Raw genomic sequence first — 17,691 nt, forward strand, 5'->3', positions numbered from 1 at the left:
CAAAAGGAAAATTCACTGCATGTGAGTTACTTATGACAAGGTCCATGCGAATAGGACACTTAGCCACAGCCACAGGCTGCCAGAGGTCACTGCTACCACACTGTTTGGGAAATACTTCTGATTTACATATTCTATGATGGTCATTGCAACGCAGCAGTCTCCTCCCATGTGGGCTGGATCTGGTCTGGCAGTAGGATAAATCCAGAGGCACACGGTCTGGCAGCTCAAACATGTAGGAGAATAGAATGCTAGTCACTTGAGTCCAATCCTGTGAGGAGGGAGAGTTCTTGTCTATGAATTTAAAAATACAGGTGAGACACATGTATTAGGACCATTCTTTATAAATGACCCTAGCCATAGTTTATCCAAGATTGTTACCAGATCCCTGAACCAAGCAGTATTATCACACCATAGATAGCCATACTTCACAGTGGGAAAACTTGTTCTAGATGAAGTATGTGATTGCATTAAAGATCTTTCCATAGAACGTGTGTAGGGCAAATACCCCTCCATAAAAGAGTATTATGCCATAACCAGAGATGCATATCCCTTCTTCTCAAGTCTTTGGCCTTAGCCACTATTGGAGACAAGATACAGGACTAAATGGACCATGATTTGTTCTGGTTTTGCATTTCCTTCATTGATACCATTTGGAATTTCCCGGTATATTCATTTTAGTGCAATCTTAGTCCAAACCTGAAAAATCCCTGACTGTTGTCTGTGGCAAGACCTCATTGTTCCTCTGCATTGTGGAGCTCTCGCACCCGGCACATTCCATGTCACTACCAACACTGGCCCAAGAGCAAACTAATTTCTAAACATGCCAGCGTTGCACAAGAAAAACACCTTATGTCCACACTCAAGACAGTGCAGGGCATGCATTAAAGCACATGCAACTCAAGGTCTGACTAATGCAGACATTGTGCCTGTGTAACTTACAAACATAAGGGAGTGCGTGTTTTCTACAGCCAGTGAATTGACACATTATGAATATTATCTACACCACCACCCCATCACTGTGACTCAACCCTTATTTGGAGGGAATATCTCTATGGGTAAAGGGGTAGCTGAGTCTCCATAACCTCTACTGAAACTGCCAATAAGAGTGCTAGCCATCATCATCTAATGCCTTCCATGACATGGATACCTGTCCAATGGGAATAGGCTGAGACCAACTTATTTCATACAGAACATAAAACAACTATCAGATGATAATGGCTGATAGTTACTATAGACCTGATCTGGATTTGAATCACTGACAGATAGGTATGGTGAAATCTCTTCTTCAGTGAAGTCAATAGGAGTTTTGCCATTACCTCCACAGGGGCCAGTATTTCACCCTATATCACATACCAGTCCCCTTGTGTGCCTGTAATACTCTCCTAAGGAGTTCTATATAAGAACTAGCATCTGACTGATCCTTTGTGGTGTCAGTTGTTTAACATATGAAAGGGGTCCACAAAGCATCCTACATTCAAATGGCTGCAGCTTACATACTCACCTAAACCAGCTCATTCATGATCACTCAAAGTGGAAGCAGAGTGAAACAGCATTATCGACCAACAAGGCACAGGGATTACCTTGCCCACCTCATGAAAAGAGAGAAATCTCAAAACACAAACTTACACAAAACCAAAGAGATAGGTCCCACTGTAAAATTGGTCCCGTGCTTTTCCGTCAGTGCAACAGTTGCTTTCTCTGCTGCTTCCATCCATAAGTGTGAAATAGAAACAAAGTCTTAATTGGTTTTGATGACCACATGAACTATTTGGAAAACACTCTGCAAAACTTCTGTCCAATTTTATTCACTCCTCTTTTGGGTAAAAGTTTGAAACTTTTGACAAAAAATGCTGAAATTTCAAAATTTGTCCAGCTAACAGATGCTCCTTTTTTATTGCAATGGTAGAACTGTGCAACTGGAGAAAGAGGATCTGCATAATAGATCTTCACTGTCAACAGAGTTCTGAGTGGTTGTGGCACTGATAGATAGGTACAATAGATCACAATCTATTGACCACTCTGTGGTACACGAGGCCCCCACTGCCACAGTATTTGACCTTCCCACAGTCTTTAATGTATTTATCCTCACAACACCACTGGGTGGTAGGGCAGTGCTATTATCCCCACTTTAGAGGAGAAACCGAGGCATAGTGTGGCTAAGTGACTTGCCCAAGGTCACTGAGAAAGCCTATGGCAGAGGAGGGACTCTAACCTAACTCTCCCAAGTCCGAGGCTAATGCCCTAAGTGCTGGACTTTTATAAACACACATTTTTAAACTGAATATATCAGGCCTGATTTTAAAACACTTAGCGTATGTTTACAGTGCAATTAAAAACCTGTGGCTGGCCCATGCAAACGCATTGGTGTGCATGATTGCCAGGACAGTATCCACAAATGCAAACTTTCTAATGGCATTCCTGGTAAAAATGTAGGTAAATGAGGCATGTCTTTTGGGTGACTTCCAAGGGTATGGCTACATGGCAATTAAAAACCCAGGGCTAGGCTGTGCCAGCTGGCTCGGGCTAAACGGCTGTTTAATGGCAGTGTAGATGTTCTGGCTCAGGTGACAGACTGAGGTCTGGGACCTTCCCACCTTGCAAGGTCCTAGAGTCCAGACTCCAGCTCGAGCCTGAATATCTAGCAGGAGACACTAGAAATTTGTTGGCACAGCCATGGCACACAAAACTGCAGATATATTTTCTGCACGTGTCACTGGATTTGAGGTTTTGAAAAACAGGCCCATCAGGGCATCCCCTCGGTAATAATATCCCTAATAATCAACTGCTAATTAGTGAAGATGAAGGATCAGGATTAGTTACTGAGATAGCTCAGCCAAAAAAGATTTGCAGTCACCACACAGCAATGTATAAGACTGAGATGAGAAGAGAATGCCCTAAAATAATAAATTAAGGATTTCAATGCTTCACAAGCTTCCAACCACACTGGAAGCTGCACGTGTTCTTTAAAGAACAGTTATTACTGATTTTTTTCCCTCTTGATACCTCATCTGTTCCTTAAGACAAATGCCAAGTCAATACCAATACATACTCTAATTTATTTGGTAAATACAGCAGTACTAAAGAGAGGCAAACGGGGCTGGGTATATTATTACATAGACATGAGACAAATTTTAACCATGGAGCAGATGATCAAGATGTACAGAGTTAATGCAAGCATAGTCCTTTACACTGACACTGAGAGTGGCTCTGTTGCCTTACCAAATCATGGTGGTTACTTGCCAAATCTGTCTTGTAACTGTATGGAATAAGAATGTAATGTCCATGAGAGTGAATAGTCAAGAAGCACAAAACATCACTCTTCCTTTTTTTCTATAAATCTGGCCACTGCTTTAGTCTCGGATTCTGATTCTGGTCCTGTTTCACAGGAAATGAGGCTGCTGCAGTTATGAGATGCACCAATACCTGTACAGGAATTAAAAACCAAAGCTAAGTAGAGATATTCACAAAACCCAATTTTGAGAGGATAGTGGCATTTCCATTATAGTCTTAAAATTGGGGACTAGATGGCTCACAGGGGTCTGGTAACATTGTGAATGAATGCACCCCTGTATTCATACCCTACACACTAATTTAATAATCTTTGTAAAAATATGCCATGTGAGGTATCATTTGAAAACTAATAACTCACTGTTCAATAATATCATGGTGAAATATGCATAGCTACATTCTGTGTAAAGTTATGAAATCCCCTCCATATGATGCTAAAGGCACATGTTCAAATTCACATAGCCCTGATTAAGTAGAACTGAGCAAGCAGGCCTGTCTGAAACAAAGAGATGTATGTTTACCTCAATTTACATATAAAGTGTAAACAGAGTCCTCAGACAGAGAGGGAAAAAAGACAAATAAAATCTGCATTTCAGCATGCACAGATGAAAAGAAACATCATGAAATCACCTTCCTCCACCAGACTCCATGTCTTCTTGCTCTCAGCTGAAAAGAACTTCAACTAGGATCACGCTCAGGAAAATGAATTTCAAAGGATAACTATAAAAATGAGGGACAAAAACACCCCAAGTTATCTCTCCTAATCTCTCTCTCTCTTTTCACCTAAGATGACAAGAGAAACAGCCATTGGACTTTGTGAGCAGACCCGGGCCTGAGAAGTTGGTCAGCAATGTTACTGGGAACATATGGTAAGCGACTTCATTTTGAACCAAGTCTAGTTTGTTAAGTTTAAAAAGCATTTTATCTTTATTTTTCTTGTAATTATTTCTGACATTAATGCCTCATTATTTGTACTCACTTAAAATCTCTCTTTGCAGTTAAATAAACTTGTTTTGCTCTTTAATCAAAATTGTGAATTGTTTGGGTAACTCCATTTGAGGTGGCAAGCTGTTGTGTGTTAATCCCCTTAGAGGGGCAATGGGCCTAGTAGATCTGGACTGACCAGGAGGGGGTGGACATTACTGAAGACACTTTTGGGGGGGAAACTCATGACTGGGAGTGTGTTGGGGTCACCCTGCAGGTAGTAACCAAGGCTGCTGAAGCCAGAGTGGGGCTGGTGTTTGGTGACAAGTTGCCAGGGTGAGAGATGTTGGATGCTCAGGGTGTGACTTGCATGCTGGCAGGCTGATTGTGAGTGACCCAAGTTGAAAGCTACTACAATGAAGCATTGTAAGGCACCCCAGGTTGCACAGCAGAGATGACACAGCCCCTCACTTTTCTGGACTGCACCCTGGAACGTCATAAACATACTGAGCCTTTCACTTCTCACTCCAAGATAAGGACTGACTGAAAGTAAATGCTACATAGATATGAAATGAGTTTCGTGGCCACAAACCCATTCCTAGAGAGAGAATCTAGCGGCCAGGTGTTGACATGATAAAAACACTTTGTTTGTGTGTACCACCACTGCTTGCACCTTCGGAGACCAAAAACTGCACTGGGGTCTGAGGCAATCTGTCACCCAGAGAAGTGGTTTCTCCAGGTTAGCACTGAGGAGCCGGTTGGTGAGGTGCTCTAAAGAAGCTTGCACTGTCACCTGTTGTCTGTGGATAAATAAAGGGCTTTATCCAATGACGTCAGTTTGACACCTTTCATAAGCACTGCATTCATTTCAAAGGGAGACAACTGAACTTAGGAAAAACATTAAAATTAATGCTGGTGGAAAATATTTTCATCAAACCTATTTTTCAATGGAAAATTGGATTGTCAACTAAATGAAACTTGTTTTGCAAATAGTGTCTATTTTCCATGGACAATTCCATTTTTTTTTTTAAATGAATGCCCCTGAACTGAAAAGTTTTTGGTTTTCCACCAAATAAAGAAAAATTTAATTTTAAACCTGAAATATTTCAATCTGCATTGCCACTGTGATGCCTCATGGGAGCTGTAGATAGGTTGTCTCCTGTCCCCCTTGTCTCCTCAATGAGTCAGCTCCTGAGCCAGACTCCATCTCCAATGAGACATTGAATCCATGGGCTGCTGCATGGTGCATCCATCACCTCTCCTAACCAAGAAGGGAGACCATGTTGCATCATGGGAGGTACAGTTTGACTAGGGAATCCAGCCCATAGAGAAGAATGGGAACATGAGGTAACTGAACCACAACTCCCATGAGCATCATGGCAGCACATCTGAATTGAACTACTTGAAATATTTTGGTATAATACCAAGTTTTTGAAAAGCTGGACAAAAAGTTGAAATGTTTGGGGGGGGGGGGGGGAACATCTTCTCAAATGTTAATTTATAGCTTGGATTGATAAGAGGGGCAAAAGGGGGAATTGCTCCTGCTTTTCAGATATTTTCTCATAACCTCCATTTCAAGAGGTCCAGTGGAATTTTTACTGGAGTTCAGCATTTCCCAGCAGTAATGAGAAGGCCTCCTGAAGTAAGGCAGGGATGGAAAGGAAATGCAGGGAAATCTGCTAAAAGATCTGTGTAAAACGTACGCCCTGATTTTCAGACATGGCCTATATTTTTGCAGAAGCCATTTTCCACCTACAAATTGCCCTTATATGTTTACAGCTATAATTCACTGCAAGCACAAACATTTGCAGTTAGATAACTGACTACTATTACTGTCAGTATCTAATGTTTGTACTTGCCTGGAATTAGAGGCACAGTTATTTAAGGAAGCAAAATTATTTGTGAGTTTGCAAAAACAAATGCCAGGCTGATGCCAGGTTGAAAATCAGGATCTTAATATTTTTGTAAACGAGATTTCAATTTATAAGCATCTCTTGAAGAAACCAAAAATGTGTGTTCCCTTGCAGCATGTGGAATACAAGATATACACTGCTCAGATGACAGTCTGTTGCTCTTGCTATATATTTATGTCTCAAAATCTGAAATTCTTGGAATTTACTGCACCAGGAGGCCTTGAAGGTATGGTTAAGATCTGTCCCAAAGCAGGTGCCATTCATATGTGGAGAACAGGATTTTTTCCACAGACATTCCTGATCAGAAATGGTTTCAGCTATGTAATAATACAGTGTACTGGAAAGTTAAAGATTAAAATGCTATAGCATTTGCACTTTTAGTGCATGCCTAGTAACACTTTTATTCAATGACACTGCTGTGTGTGGTGCATTTCTAAATATTGATCATGCCAGGTCATAGGATTTCTTCCCTGGCACTCCCCTACATTAGTGCAGGGATCCCAGTTTAAAAGACAGCCCTAGATTCTGGGGTACCTCAGTGTCTAAGAATGATTATAATGGAATCCAGGCTGTGTCTCAGATTCAATAAACTCATCTGATTTTTCTGTTGTCTGCCAATCTCCCCATTGCACATCAGTTCTGTGCCTCTGCCATGTAGTGGCCCTTGCCCTGTTTAGCAGCTGAGTTCAAACTCACACTATGCACTGCCTGTGCCCACTTCTTCACTGACTAACCAGTGTGACGGAATACAAGTAGTGGAGGTCTCCAAATCCTGATATTATTCAATCTAGTGAATTTGGATTTGGAAGGCACCAGCCTTAATGCAGACTCAGCTCAACAGGGAGAAAGATGGGTGCCATTTAGAGGCAACTGTGTTTACAGGGCCTCATGAGGGTTCCAACAGTATCTCCATGTTGATATACTGGGGAGAGGGGGAAATGGCCATGACTCAGAGAGCAATGATGGAGCTGTCTGTTTCTCCTACTGGTGTTACTGAAGCATGAGTAAGGATACAAAAAAGTGAGGGGTGAAGATTCCTCCATAATGTGTTCTCTTCCCCATGCAGTTAAGCTCAACTCTGAGGAAAAAACACCCTAGAAGAACTGAATATTTCTGGTGGGGGGAGGCCATCTACCCTGCGTACAGAGATTCCCCTTAGTTCTCTGCAGGCTTAGTGGGGTTCTCACTTGCTCAGATGTCAGAAAAAATACCCTCCCTATCTTTCTTGGTATCTGGAAGCCCACCCCAAACCAGAAAATCAGATCCTGGTATCTTCGACAGCATCCCATGGCAACTGTCTGATCAGTGCATAACTTCAGCCAGAGAGAGAGAGAACTGACTGCAACTTCCAGGGAGTCACTGGGGCTAATCAGCAATGAACACCTTTACACTGCAAAGGAAGGGGCTTCCAGACTCAAAGTGGCATTAAAAATAGTGGTACAATGTGACACTGTTGAAGGTATTCCCTCAGAGAAGTGAAGGGTTCATAAAAAAACTATTGGAGTCCACACCACTGAGGACTAGTAGAAGGCCTTGGCCCCTGCATAGTTTTGGGGCTAGAAAGGTGTGGATTTTTTCTCAGAAAAACTACCTTCCCTTCCTACCAAAGGAAGCTGCAAAATTCACATTTGGATACCTTTATTGTACCAGAAATGAATACAATATAAATACAGTGTACATCTATCTTTACAGTCCAGTTCCTGGGTTTTCATAACTTACTGTTGTCCAGGAATAGATATAACCATCGATATTGAGAAGTGGCAGGATATACATGTCCAAGTTCTGGAGGAAGCTTTTTAACTTTGGGTCAGATTTGTAATTTTGTAAAATCCGAGAAAAAAAGAGCACAAAAGACTAGCATCAGATCGTCTGATACAAATCAATCACTGGACATGAATTCATTTAGAATTAGCACGGAATGGTTGGCCACTCTGGAAAATCTCCTTGGGAAGAGACTCTACTTGTCCACAAAGCATACTGACATACCTATTGCACCTTCAAAGGCATTTCAAAAGTGATCAGATTAGATTTATAATGCTGTCTCCATTGGTACTATTTTGCATTATTGTAAGGTGCATAGACATTACAGTGAGAGGCACAGTATACCTATGGAACATTGCTGTACAACATCCTCTAGCTCTTCAATCATGGGATCAGAAATGGAAAATGGTTCCAGATTTCATGGTGGCTTTGTGAGGCACAAAGAGTCAAAGCACATCGAAGTCAATAGCAGGCTTCTCACTGACTTCAGTGGGCACTGGATCAGATCCAAGTTGAGGATGCAGCGTGCCAAATACTTTCATTTGTTATGTCCCAACCCCTGGTTTGAACTTGGGTCTCCAGAAGTGATCGTGTAATGCACTAATTCAAAGTCCAATCTGTCTCTAAAGAAATATCTTAATTTCTTATAAGTAGCAGCAGACACTGAGGAATCCATAGCTATCTGCAATTTTTATAGTGAAATGGGAAAAGGACTCACTTCTTTCACAAACCATTGGCAAAAGGCAGGAGAGAGCCATTCTCTGGCATGAATCCCACAGTCCATCTAAATAATTTTCTTGGCCTTATTTGATGGTTGACTTATCTAGGGAGTGTAAAAGTGATCTGTGGGAAAACTGTCAATAAAACAGCCTAACTTATTATAGTATGTGAAGTATGATCCTTGATATATTGCTTACCCATCTGCAATATTTACCATAACAGACTTCATTATGACAGGCTTTCCTCCCTAATAGCCCAATTTCTGCATCAACCCAGGTCAAGAATCTTAAAGTGTGCATTGAACAAAGAGTATCAATAAAGCAGCTTCTAATTCTTATATGGCTTCCTTCACTTATATTAGTCATTCCATAGACTGATTGTTCTAATTTTGAGGTTCTTTTCTAAGTAAGGGGAAAAGCAGAAAGAGAGAGAATCTAATTTTTCTCAGCGATGGAGACAGATCTTATAAGAATTGTCATGAAATAGTCAAGATAGAAAGGTCACAGATTATAGAGAAAAGTGAAAAACAAAAACCCTCCAGCACACACATTTATAGCAAACATACTTATGCCAGGTTGACTATGGTATACTATATTTCAAACAGGATTTTAGCCAAATCTGGTGTCTTCATATATAACAGTGGTATCAAAGACTGATGACAACTGTTGATACAAAAGATAGCAAACTTCTAAAGTGGATTTTCTAGGAGCTAAAACCTCTCCTGTTATTTCAGCGAACCCGGATAAGAATCTTTTAGAGAAGATTTGAACCCTGACATTTTGCATCATCATTTTATGGAGATACCCTTTATTTATCTTAACACTTTCCCCATTCACCTTCAGGTCATACATTAGCCCGTTCTCATATGTCATTCCTAGATAATGCTGTGTATCACTAGTTCACTAGGGCTCTCCTTTATCTGGTACATCCAGTGATAAATCTGAAACAGTAATGGGGAATTGTTGCTGTTAATAGGGAGTTCCCGTCTCTTTCTCCCCCGTTTCCCAATAGCAAATGTTTTATGTTTCTTAGCTATACAGTATATGTCTCTGAGCATATTGCAGATTGTGATACTACTTAGCACTATTCAAGACCAAATAAAGGGGGAAGACATTTCATTTACATCAAATTAAATATAAAGTAATACATTTCAGAAGGGGGCATTAAAAGTCAGTGTCACTGTAGGATAGCAAAAGCACTGCCTGGGATTTCTTTGGCACCCCTTTCAATGCTCCAACCCCATCGAAAGCCTTTCTGTTGACTTCACTGGGATTTGGATGATGCAGTCAAATCCTAAAACTATCATTGGGCTGATCCATCAGTCAGATGATTATTAATTTTTCCACATTTCAGTTCAGTAGCACTTACCAAAGGAAAACCATACAAATGTTTACAGTAAACACATCATGTGCCTAGAAGAGGAATTACCACAATGTTCTCTCCTGGCATGTATGCTCTAAATTGACTGTGAAATATACCAATGAGAACAACAGCCAACCTGTTATTCCTTGGTCTTCTCAGTGCATCCCATCTTCTCCGCTTTTACCTATTATCTTGCAAGCTTACTGGGAAAGGGATGATCATCACTTCATGTCTTGTTCAGTGCTGAGCACAGTGTCAGTGCTTAAATAAATCACAGTTTCCTTATTACCTCTTCCACTGGATGATATTCAGTGTAGGAGTAGCCCTTGGAACCCTCCAGTGATTGCTGCCCTCCCTCAGCGTGCTGCTGTCCAGCCATTCTTGTGCATCACGTATAAGGACCTTGAAGAAAAAATGAGAGAAAGATTGAAGTTCTGTAAACAACTAACTGAAGAATGATTTTGGTGGATACTTTGTCAACACCCTTAAATCAAAAACATGGCCTTTACACCATGGGCCACCTCAAGCCTCTTGCTTGTCTGGGCACTAGATATGGCAATAAAATAATAAAATAATAATAATAATTTCATTAGAACAGGTCAATGTGGTCTGAATATTGAAATTTTTAATAAAAAATTCAAATTTTGACCCCTCCCCTATTCTCACCCAACCCATCCCCTCCCTCAAAAAAAAAAAAAAAAAAAAGGCAACCACAAAGATGTTCAGGTTTTTTTCCTCACCAGCTATAGCCCTGGTTAGATTTTTTTTTTCCAATGATCAAAAAAATCAACTTGAAAGTTTGTCATTTGGGGGAAGGGGAAGTAGTTTTCAAAATAGTCACTTTTTAAAAACGTTTTTAGGAAGACTTCCCAATGGTGCTTTATTTGCAGATTTGCAAAATTATCTTTGCCCTGGAAAACAGATGATCCAGCAGGTTAGCCACAAATTAATTCACTGCATCATGGACCTGCTTCAGTGACTGCTTAAGTCACTGAAAGATTCCCATTGGCTCCAATTTGCCCTGGATCAAGCCCTGTGCTTTGGTAGAAAGACAACACAGCCATGTGCCCACTGTTATAAATCTGAAGTAAATGCTCAGAATAAGACTACTGCAAAAGTAATGTAAGTTCACACATTGATTTCATGCACTGAGAGCACTAGTAGGATACTCTGTTGTCTCAAGCACTGACTGGCATTTCTGAAAGGCTGCCCTTTTAACTTCTGAGAGTGCTTTCAGCTGAGCCTACAGCTGGGACACAGCCTCTGTGATTCCCTGAACATGGGACATCAATTATGGCCAGTTGTTTCACCAGGCCACACAAAGGAGGATGGGAAACCTCATATTTTCCTACACAATCATGTACAGGCAAGGCTCAATCCAGCCCTTTATTAGTAAATATCCTAGATACAGCTTTTTTAAGCTTACTTTTTCCTTAATTTCTATCCATAGTTAAATACAAATTTGTTCCATAGAAATAACTTTGCATCATGTTTCTTGTAAACATTGTTAGCTTCACTCACCAGCAAGGTATCGCAAAGATGCTGAAGTTGCTGGATGTGCTCAAATGTTTGTGGCACGACTCACAAAACTTGGTCCCTGGAAATAAGAGTAAAAAAATTAATTGAGCATCTGCTGAAAATTTTCACCTTTTCCATAAAGAGTTATTTTGTTATGCAGAAGGGAGTTAGCTCATATTACTGAGTCCTACTTCATTGAGAATAGTACTGGCTTATGAATTAATAGAATATTTTAGATATATGAAGGATCAAGTTCTGTAGATTCTCTGAGTACCTCAGTAGGGCCCTACATTACCTTTACTTATTTGCCAGTGCCCTGATCTTTCAAACACTTGAGCAATTTTATTCATCTTAGCCTCTGTAATTGCCGAGGTAATTGCTCACATGATTAAAACTGTCCATGTACTTAAGTATTTGCAGGACTAGGGGCTTAATAAAGTTGGCAATAATATAATGTGAGCTATTTACTCCATCAACCTTGACCTTTTTCTGTTCATGAATTATCCACAAATAAATTTAGTGCTTTGCATATTTATTCAAAATTGCTTGGCAAAAATTTCATGCAAACCGTTTCTTAATCAATAAGATGTTTACAAACTACTTGCTGTATGTTTGACTATTCATTATTTGTGGCTTGTGATGGGTCACCTAAAGTTTCCTGCAGGTAATTTTCCTGCTCCCTGATTGGTAGACTGAAACTTTAATAAACAGGAATATCTAATTAAAAAAAAAAATCAGTGATTTCACGATGACTGGATGAAGACTTCCTGTCTGGAGATGTATTTACAGGAGTAAGCCTGAGATTTTCACTTTCTGAAAATCTAGATGAAAAAAATATTGAAGATATACAGAGAATAAATAAAAAAGGCTACAAATGCAGTGGATGCAAATGTGTGGTTTCTATTCAAAGACTGTCATGCTGGCTGGATTGGGGGGCAGCATTTAGTATATTGTTTGACATCAGATATGCCATGTCAGCTACTGTTAGAAAGGCTACAATGTGCTAAGTAAGATTATAATGTTTATATTCATGTGTTATGTGTGTAATGGAAGTTATGGATATATTTGATATATCTGTATTTCAAATTGTGCTGTCTGGGTCACATTCCAGACAGGATGGCTGCAGAACAATAGCCTGCTCAATGGCCCATTGAGACACTCACAGGTGCAAGGGGCTCCGGAGGAGAAGTCAGGGATATACCTGATGAGTCACCATGACTTGCTCATGTGACTCTGGAGTCCATTTTGTGAAATTCCACAAAGAGCATGGCAAGGGTCAGAGGACATAAAAAGGCAGAGGCCTGGGATCCATCTTGTCTTCAGTTGGGTTCAGCCTTCAGCCACCTATCTACCTCTGGATCAAGTCATCTGCAACGGAAGCTGTGAAACAAAGGATTGAGACCCATCCAGATACTGGATGTACACCAGAGGGACTATACAAGCCTGCAAACTCCACAATTTTTCTAGAAACCTGATGTACATGGACTTTCAAATCATTTGTATATATCTGATTGCTTTAATCCTTTAACGTTTCTCTTATTGTTTGTTCCTTTCTTTTTATAATAAACCTTTAGTTTTAGTTACTAAAGGATTGGCTGGCAGCATGATATTTTGGGTAAGATCCAAACTTATATTGATCTGGTACTGTGGCTGATCCTTGGAGTCAGGAGGAACCTTTTTGGCAAAGAGTATAGAGTTTAAATAACTGGTCTCTTTACCGGACCTAGTGGCTAATTGGGAGCCAGAGACTGAAATGCAGTAAAGGGGGCTGTGTATATTTGTATACTGACTTCTTGATAACCAGTGTGGAGAATCAGAAGCACAGTTTGTGGCTGGTTGGGAAGTCTGGCTTCAGTGTCACCCCCCAGTGTTGGGAGAATCTGCTCTCCTTTTGCAGGCTGCCCTGACCTTATCATTTTCAGGTGGCTACCCTAGGCACAGAGGGGTCACAAAGACATCTTCCTAAATACTTTTTTTCTGAAATGTTAACCCAACTCAGCTTTCTAGTCGTGTAGCAAGCGGGTATGGAATTTCAAATTACATAAGGAGTTTTTAAAAGCAATAAATGAAAGATTTTGATGAGAGAATGTGCCATCATAACTAGGAGTAGATTTTCATGATTTTATGTTACATTAGATATGCAGAGGTAAAGTATCTTTAGAAGTGACCAGCTACTAAAATTATGAAATCAAAGAGGTACCAGAATATTTCTATTTCTTAGCAACCACTAGTTTACAATCTTCTCCCCTGATTTCAATGGGCTTTGGATCAAGTCCTTATAGTACATGTATTGTCAGGAAAGATTTTAAATGCAAAGATTCTACTATAATGGAAACTAATCACAAGAGCTTTGTGTAGCAAATCATTAATGATCACCAATATAATGTGCGCTTATTGCATGAGCAGTAATTGCTAACTGGGCATTTGCCCTCCCATCATAAATGTACGGTATCAGCTCAATACATGTGCAAAAAGAATTTGCTAACTCTCCCATTAGCTACCGAAAAAATAAAGGAAACATCTTAAAAATCCCTGCTCTTTTAAAAATATGCTGCTTGCTGATTAGTTGAAACACAAAACAGGTCCAGTTTCTCTGACAATTGGAATTGTACATACCAGGGATGAGTGTCACTCTGTTGCACTTTTGTCCATTAGGCAAAATAACACTTGCATTGCTAACTATTTGATACAACCACAGTAAAAGTCGATGCAATAGAACTGTGTAGATACATGATAAATGCCTCCTACTCTGAAAATGAATCTCTCAGCTGCAACTGGGAGTTTATTTTCCATAAATGCCTGGGCTTGCTTTGCTCTTTGTCTGTCAGAAAAGAAACAATATCCTGTAATGCTTTTCTGTCCCCATTGACATTATGTCTTAATTACACCAAATGAAAGAAATGCCAGACAGTCAGATTGCTGCCAGATGGCCGGCTCTTATTTACTGATAAACCTTTTACAATGGCCAACATGGAGGCAGATAATTTTTAACCGTATGCTAAGTTTATAAAGAATGTGCCAATTTATGATTATGGACTAGGTTTCTCAATGACAGAACTGCAAAATTGATCCATCAAGCCAATGAAGAACAGTTTTTCAATAATAGAAACACAATGAAGCATCCTCACTATACTAGACTACTAGTGTCACTATAAGCTGTGTGCTGATTGGCTGGTTAGAATTTCTACCATATATAGAGAGAGAGAGAGAGAGAGAGAGAGAGAGAGAGCGCGAGCGCACACATGGCAAATTAAGATAAAATAACATATCCTTGTTGGTGTTTTCCAGAGTCATTTTCAATGAGTTTCCTTTTATTTAAGTAGTACCCTGCTCCCAACTCAAAAACACAAGTTAGCTGGGCTGAGCTAGCTTTAATAATTCTATTCAAAGACTGGGCCAAGGCCCAAACCCAGTTTAGCTGGAAGCTCAGTCCCTGTCATCAATTAGAACCCAAGGTGACAAGTCCATTGCCAAAGAACCAAGCACACTGAATCCTATGGGAGGTTTTCCATTGAATTAAATAGGCTCTGGACCTGGCCCTAACAAAGATATTCTCTACAAGGAGAAGGGGTCTGTACCTACTGTGCTGGAGGTGTTGGATAGCTACCGGGAGAGGCAGGAACCCATTTAAATAAGCTGCCCATCACCTGAGCAGATCCTGATTTTCTGACGCTGCCTGTTGGGGCATCCCTGGACTATTGTTACTGTGGTAATTTCCACCACCGGGGTTGCTCAGTGTAATTCAAATGGTCTTGGTGTAACAATTACATAGAGACAATTGTTACGTAACAATTATATTTTAATATAGTATATATTAATAATTATATACTTATATTAATATAATTCTATATTACATTATAATAATTATAACAATATATTAATCTTATTAATAATATAACAACAATTATTACCGAGACAATTGTTGTTACAATTATAATGAGATAGTCTCGGTGTAATTCTAGTTATGGAATTAGACACTGATATTTTTCTTTCCTCACATCACATCCTTACCCCCAACTCACAGCAAATCCCAACCTGCTGTAAATCAATCTGTTATTAATTACATAGGACCAGATTTTCAAAGGTATTTAGAGGCCTCACGCTGAAGATAGGATTTCAATGGTAGTTAGGTGCCTAGCCAGCTTAGGCACTTTTGAAATCCCGCTAGGTACCTATCTGCAGTTTTAGGCACAAGTTGAAACCGAAAGCCTGCATCAGAATCTGCACAGATGGAGCTCCTTCCATGTCGAGGTAGGGCAGGCTTGAAAGCCAGTGTTTGAAATTGCTCCACATATATCGTGGACTCATTGTATGATGCATCACAAAGCCCTTGTAACTTGAAACACGCACTGGGACCTTACAGATGGTCTGAGTTCTGCTATTAAAATTGTGGACTTTATCAAGATGCAGCCCACAAAGGCACTTTTTTTGCAACGCTTTGTGCAGAAATGGGGGTGGAGTATGATGCTGTGTTGTTTCATATGGAAGTCAGGTGGCTATCCAGAGAGAAAATGTTGCAACATGCTTATGAACTGAGAAATTAAGTTCAACTTTTTCTACTGAATTTGAATTTCAGCAACATAGACACACTATGTGATCCCTGCTGGCTTGTGCTTTGGCTTACGTTGTTGATATTTTTGACAAACTAAATTCTCTAAATGTCTCATTGCAAGGAGCGGAAAGTACTATTTTTGATCTGTACAACAATTCAGCATTCAAGAGAAAGCAAGATCTCTGGAAAGCAAAGATTGAAACTGATTTCCATTCCCGTTGTTAACTGATGTGATAGATAAAACAGAATCTGAACTATTGAGTATTATGAAGCAAATCAAGAATCACTTGATTTTTCTCAGAGCCAATTTGGATATTTTCCTGAAGGAATTGCACCCCTGTATGACTGGATTATCCAACCTTGTAGTAGCTGAGGTAGTGATCTCTCCAATGACATTCAGGAGAAGCTGATTGAGTTTCAGAGTGATAGGACACTGGAAATTCATTTTGAAAAACAGTCTTCGGGGGATTTTTGGTTAAAGTTGGCTCAAAATATCCAGCTTTGTTAAAGTGTGATATCAAAGCTCTTTTACTGTTTGGTTCATCTTATTTGTGACAGCCTGGATCCTCTGCACTGACTGTGCTAAAGACAAAGTACAGTTCAAGACTGGAAGTGGAAACTATCTCAGAGTATCAGTTTCAAAGATCTCCCCACAAATTGATAAACTGTCAGCAGAGAAACAGACACCCCCTTCACATTAAGTGTCTGTGTATTTGAAACTTATAGGTGTAGGCAATTTAATTAAAGTTCTACTAAGCTCTCTCTTATGCTTATGAGTGGGCTATCTATTTTTGTCTGGGTTGGTGGGAGATACGACCAAAAATTGTAACTCAAACAGTGAGTCAACTAAAAAGTTTGAAAACCGCTGAGCTAGCGGATAATAGGGGATAACTAATAGCCAACATTGGTTCGTCAAGAACAAATAATGCCAAACAACCTAATTTACTACTTTGACAGTACTGGCCTACTGGATGGCGGGAAGCTGTAGATGCAATATATCCGGATTTTAGGCTTTTAACACGGTCCCACATGACATTCTCATAAGCAAACTAGGAAAATATAGTCTAGATGCAATTATTATAGGACAGGTGCACAACTGGCTGAAAGCCTATAGTCAAAGAGTTATCAATGGTTCAACATCAAATTGGGAGGACACCTCTAATGAGGTCCCACAGGAGTCCATCCTGGCTCTGGTCTATTTAATATTTTCATTACTGAGTTGGATAACGAAGTAATCCAACTTGCTTATAAAACTTGCTTATAAAATGCTTATAAAATTTGTGGGTGACACTAAGCTGGGAGTAGTTGCAAGCACACACTGCAGGACAGCAGAGTTAGACTTCAAAATGACCTTGACAAATTGGAGAATTGGTCTGAAATCAATAAGATGAAATTTAATACAGACAAGTGCAAAGTATTACCCTTAGGAAGGAAAAAAATCAAATGCACAAATACAAAATGGAATAACTGGCTAGGCAGTAGTACTACTGAAAAGGATCTGGGTATTATAGGAGATCACAGATTAAATGTGAGTCAATGAGATGCAATTGCAGGTGAAGATCATTCTGGGATGCATTAACAGGAATGGCCAATGTGATATCAGACACATAGATTAACACAATTTGTTGGAGAAGAGTCAACACGGCTTTTGTA

At 39.8% G+C, this 17,691-nt stretch overlaps 1 protein-coding gene and 1 long non-coding RNA gene across 3 annotated transcripts in view; one reads left to right on the top strand and one right to left on the bottom strand.

The window, feature by feature from the left end:
* Nucleotides 1-10,948, bottom strand: LOC137153439 (uncharacterized). Its single transcript, XR_010919806.1, has 3 exons — nt 10,709-10,948; nt 10,258-10,370; nt 1-291 (listed from the first exon to the last, which is right to left on the bottom strand). It is a non-coding gene; the product is annotated as an uncharacterized lncRNA (long non-coding RNA).
* Nucleotides 4,076-17,691, top strand: part of MDH1B (malate dehydrogenase 1B) — a 60,075-nt gene continuing 46,459 nt past the window's right edge. For both annotated transcript variants that reach the window (XM_067548764.1, XM_067548765.1), the window contains exon 1: nt 4,076-4,157. In XM_067548764.1, the coding sequence (XP_067404865.1) occupies nt 4,139-4,157 (19 nt within the window). In that variant the 5' untranslated portion in view covers nt 4,076-4,138. The remainder of the gene's footprint in view (nt 4,158-17,691) is intronic.

This window comes from Emydura macquarii, unplaced genomic scaffold (assembly GCF_026122565.2).
Source record: "Emydura macquarii macquarii isolate MOO-44397 ecotype Brisbane River unplaced genomic scaffold, CSIRO-AGI_Emac_v2 contig_1253, whole genome shotgun sequence".
NCBI lineage: Eukaryota > Metazoa > Chordata > Testudines > Chelidae > Emydura > Emydura macquarii.